The sequence below is a fragment of the Glossina fuscipes genome, unplaced genomic scaffold, assembly GCF_014805625.2.
Source record: "Glossina fuscipes isolate IAEA_lab_2018 unplaced genomic scaffold, Yale_Gfus_2 112, whole genome shotgun sequence".
Classification (NCBI taxonomy): Eukaryota; Metazoa; Arthropoda; class Insecta; order Diptera; family Glossinidae; genus Glossina; species Glossina fuscipes.
In genome coordinates this window covers 2,481,143-2,485,320 of record NW_023998455.1, presented here as the reverse complement: position 1 = coordinate 2,485,320, position 4,178 = coordinate 2,481,143, and the positions used below count along the sequence as shown (strand labels likewise).

Here is a 4,178-nt window from a genome sequence, read left to right as displayed (position 1 = left end):
TAAATAAATATTAAAATGCGAAGACAACAAATGCCTAAACAATTGAAAAGGTATTGAAAGAAACCCTTTAACTGTGAAAATATTGACATTGGTCTTGTATGCCTACAGCTTGCAGACATAAAAAAAAAGGAAATTTTTTGTAAAAAAAATAAATAAATGAAAAAATAAGTAAAAGCACTTTAGTGGGTTACAGTTCATCATTAAATACCCTATACCGCTTTGTTTAGTACAGTCATTCACAAGACGACCTATTAAGAATGGGCGTTATGAGGGATGTAATGGAAATATTGATCCGATCTGAAGCATTGAACTCATCGTTAGTCTAAAACACGTCAGCATACCAAATTTGATTACAATATCTCGAAAAGGCAACCTGTAGATTGAACGCAAGAAATCAGGACGGACAGACAGACGGGTAAATAAGCTCGGTATAATAAAAGGGTGGTTCTATCTCAAGTCTTTCTGAGTGTTACACACGTCCGCACAAATTTTATAAACCCTTACATCACAAGCGGTGTAAGGTATAATAAGTACCAAAAAATCTTTGCGTGTGTTGTGTGTTTGTTATTAGTTATGAATTTCATTTCTAATCTAATTTGAAAAACCAACAGCATTTCACGAATAACCTAAAAGGGTATATAACCAGAAAGTGCTACCGCCAGCGAATGCAGGTTGAAAAGTGACATCGCCACGAATAGTCCTCACCGGTAAAAAACAAAAAAAAAAATAAAAAAATATATATAAAAAAAAAAATAAAAAAATATTTAAAAAAATTGTTTAAAAATTAAAAAATTTTAGAGAAAAACCAATTCGAGCTTTAATTATTTTATTTTAATTAATTACTTTTCTTTTTCATTTTCTATATAAAATCTAGTCGTGGAGATTTTTGTCGATAAATAAATAAATAAAAATAAAAACAAAGAGGAAAAAAAAAATTTTAAAAATATTTAGTAAAGTTTTTCAAACATGGAAAGGTATAAAGCAAATTGAATACAGTGTTCAAGCGCTATAGTATAACAAAATTTAAAATTTGTCCTACTATTTAAAGCAGCTATGGAGGAGCACCGATTATCGGACCTCATTTTTCCGCCCTTGCAAATGGGTCGGTTACAGACAAGGTAAGCAAGGCACTCACAAATATAATCTAAGCTTTTCAATTTTCTCATTAACTCACGATCTCTCTCTTTGGGGATACGAAAAATTCCAACTCAAAGTCCGTGATATTTAATTTTTTTGGAGACTTTTAATTTATTCACTTTAGGTAAAGACTTTGCATAAATTATTACGAATTGAAATTTTGCTACCGAACGCAAGGGCCGATCTAAAGGTCAAGAACAATGTGATCAGAACTTGGTAATATAGCTTTCCAAGAAATGTTGAACAGTTCGGATAGCTTGACTGAGGCAAAAAGTCAAGAGAGGTCACTTGCACAAATATGTGCAAGTCGTTTACGAAAGTTTTTCGGAAGGGCGCGGGGGCGGGCGTGGACGTTATGCATTTTCAAGCTTATTTTCGAAAATCATTCAAACCTATCTCTGAGTATCTTCAGTTATTTTCCTATAAGCTGCTGGATTCCTTTCGGAGTTCGACAGCATTTTGTTGTTGGAAAGTTAAAGGAGCGATGCTGATCCTTGCTCTCATGGTTTCTACGTTTACTAAAAATGTTCAGGTCTCAGCAATCTCAGCAATTTTTTTTGTAACGTGTCGTAGGTAACACCCGATATGGCACACCTAATTCATCCCTATTGGAATCAATTCCCAGCTATGGATCCAATGTGGAATAAGATACTGACAACGTACATGATTATGATTGGCTGTATCTCGTGGTGTGGAAATGGCGTGGTGATCTACATCTTTTCCACAACAAAATCACTGCGTACACCTGCCAATCTATTGGTCATTAACTTGGCGTTGTCAGATTTCGGAATGATGGTGGTTAACACGCCGATGATGGGAATAAATTTATATTTTCAAACGTGGATATGGGGTCCGGGCGGTTGTGATGCTTATGCTGCCTTAGGTTCAGCATTCGGTTGCAGTTCCATTTGGTCCATGTGCATGATCTCACTGGATCGTTACAATGTAATCGTATTGGGTATGGCGGGTCGGCCGATGACAATTAAATTGGCCTTAATGAAAATCGCATTTATTTGGGCTATGGGCAGTGTCTGGACATTATCACCGATCTTCGGTTGGAGCAGGTAAAAATTGAAAATATGAAAAAATGATTAAGAAATGAATAATAAAAAAAAAAAAACCGAATTCTTTTCGCTTTTCGCAAAAGATACGTACCCGAGGGCAATTTAACATCATGCGGTATCGATTATTTGGAACGCAACTGGAATTATCGCTCCTATTTAATTTTCTATACCATCTTTGTGTACTATATACCATTATTCTTAATTTGCTACTCCTATTGGTTCATCATTGCCGCAGTATCAGCTCACGAGAAGGCCATGCGCGAACAGGCCAAGAAAATGAATGTCAAATCATTGAGATCGTCGGAGGATGCCGACAAGAGCGCCGAGGGCAAATTGGCTAAAGTCGCCTTGGTTACAATTACCTTATGGTTTGTGGCATGGACCCCATACACTATCATCAATATGGCCGGTCTATTCAAATTTGAAGGTCTCACGCCACTAAACACCATCTGGGGTGCATGCTTTGCCAAATCCGCAGCCTGCTACAATCCCATTGTCTATGGCATCAGGTAAGGAAGGCGGAAAAATTCGTTATCTTAATAATTCTTCAATTATTCATAAATCGAAATATTCTCCCGTTAGCCATCCTAAATATCGCGTGGCTTTGAAAGAGAAATGCCCCTGCTGTGTCTTTGGCAAAGTGGATGACGGAAAAGGCGCGGCCAGTGATTCGACCTCACAAGCCACCACAAATGAAGCTGAATCCAAGGCATAAACATCTCGTCGGCCTAATTAAAATAACAATCTGAGACAATTAACAATAATAACACAATCTTATCATGATGACTGCAGCACGGAAAGGAACTAAGCTTTCGTTTAGCAAAACATTTCCTGAGAGTAGAGCAAAAACAAAAACAAAGAACAAAAAACAAAGAAAAAAAAAACAACAAATACAATCGAAACTCGTTATATGAAGAAGAAATATATTGTACACAGATATTTTATTAATTATATTTAATAATTTATAAATAATTGTTAATTAACTTGTGCAATGTCGTTAAAGACTAAAAAATGTGAAAAAAAAAATTAACATATAAATGAATAAAAAAAAAAAAAAAAAACAAACAAGCAGCATACCAAAGTCAAGAGAGAAAAAAATTGGAGAAGAAAAGAAGATATTTGTCATATTTTATTTCTTGTTACTTGGGGAAGCAAAAAAAAAATAATTTCCCCATGTCCTCCAAGCAACGAGAAGCATAGCGCGGTCAAGAATTGAAAATCTAATAAAACTGGCCACGATTCAAAAACCTAATGCCTTGCCTTAAATTTGTCGAAGAAATCATTGCTCACAAATTTTGAGAACAGTATGACATAAGAGATGCATAACATTCAAGTAACATTTTCCTACTCTTTGATGACAGTGGTATAGCATCAGTTCCGCAGCAGTTATTGCAGACTCAAAGCAAATGTCAACTACAGTATAGTAAATGCAAAAAAAAAAAAAAGAAACCAGTACTCATCCTCAGAGGTGGACAAAAATCTTTCACTCCAAAAGGAAAAAAATTTTCTCTTCCAAGTATCCGTCTGGCTGGCCTGTCAGAAACTTATGGTACAAGGACATATTCTTCAGCAAAAACAACTTGGGACAGACACACCATTGTGGGGAGTGGAACTAAGCGATCCTTATGAGAACATAGGATATGCCGAAACACTCATTTTTTCGTAGTTCTCTCTATAAAGGTGGACATTGCTTTTATGGCTCTCACTATCGAGAGTCGCATAGTCGATGGCAACGAAGGGGTTAAGGTTTGCTATTTATAATCTGGCGACTGTTTTTTTTTTGTTTTGGAAGCCTAAGAAGAGTATATTTTCTTCACCCTTTTGGTTCTCTCTTACGGAGGTCAGATCGAAATGATGGCCGGCGTTATTTAACAGGGCTGGCTGTGATGACAAGCTTGGAAGCATTATATATTCGGGAAAAGAAGCATCTGAGAGTAATAAAAGAGCGAGTGCGAATTTGTTCTTGTTTGATTACAA

At 36.0% G+C, this 4,178-nt stretch overlaps 1 protein-coding gene across 2 annotated transcripts; it reads left to right on the top strand.

The window, feature by feature from the left end:
• The first annotated feature begins 654 nt into the window (after positions 1–654).
• On the top strand, positions 655–3,050 carry LOC119639128 (opsin Rh1). 2 transcript variants are annotated; one of them, XM_038036346.1, is made up of 6 exons: positions 655–707; positions 875–974; positions 1,049–1,118; positions 1,711–2,201; positions 2,285–2,710; positions 2,784–3,050. In XM_038036346.1, exons 2-6 carry the CDS (start codon positions 967–969, stop codon positions 2,914–2,916), a joined length of 1,128 nt encoding a protein of 375 aa, XP_037892274.1. In that variant the 5' UTR covers positions 655–707; positions 875–966; the 3' UTR covers positions 2,917–3,050. The 2 variants fall into 2 exon arrangements, with proteins under 2 accessions (XP_037892274.1, XP_037892275.1); XM_038036347.1 differs by having other exon boundaries at positions 656–707; positions 1,052–1,118.
• Positions 3,051–4,178: the final 1,128 nt, after the last annotated feature.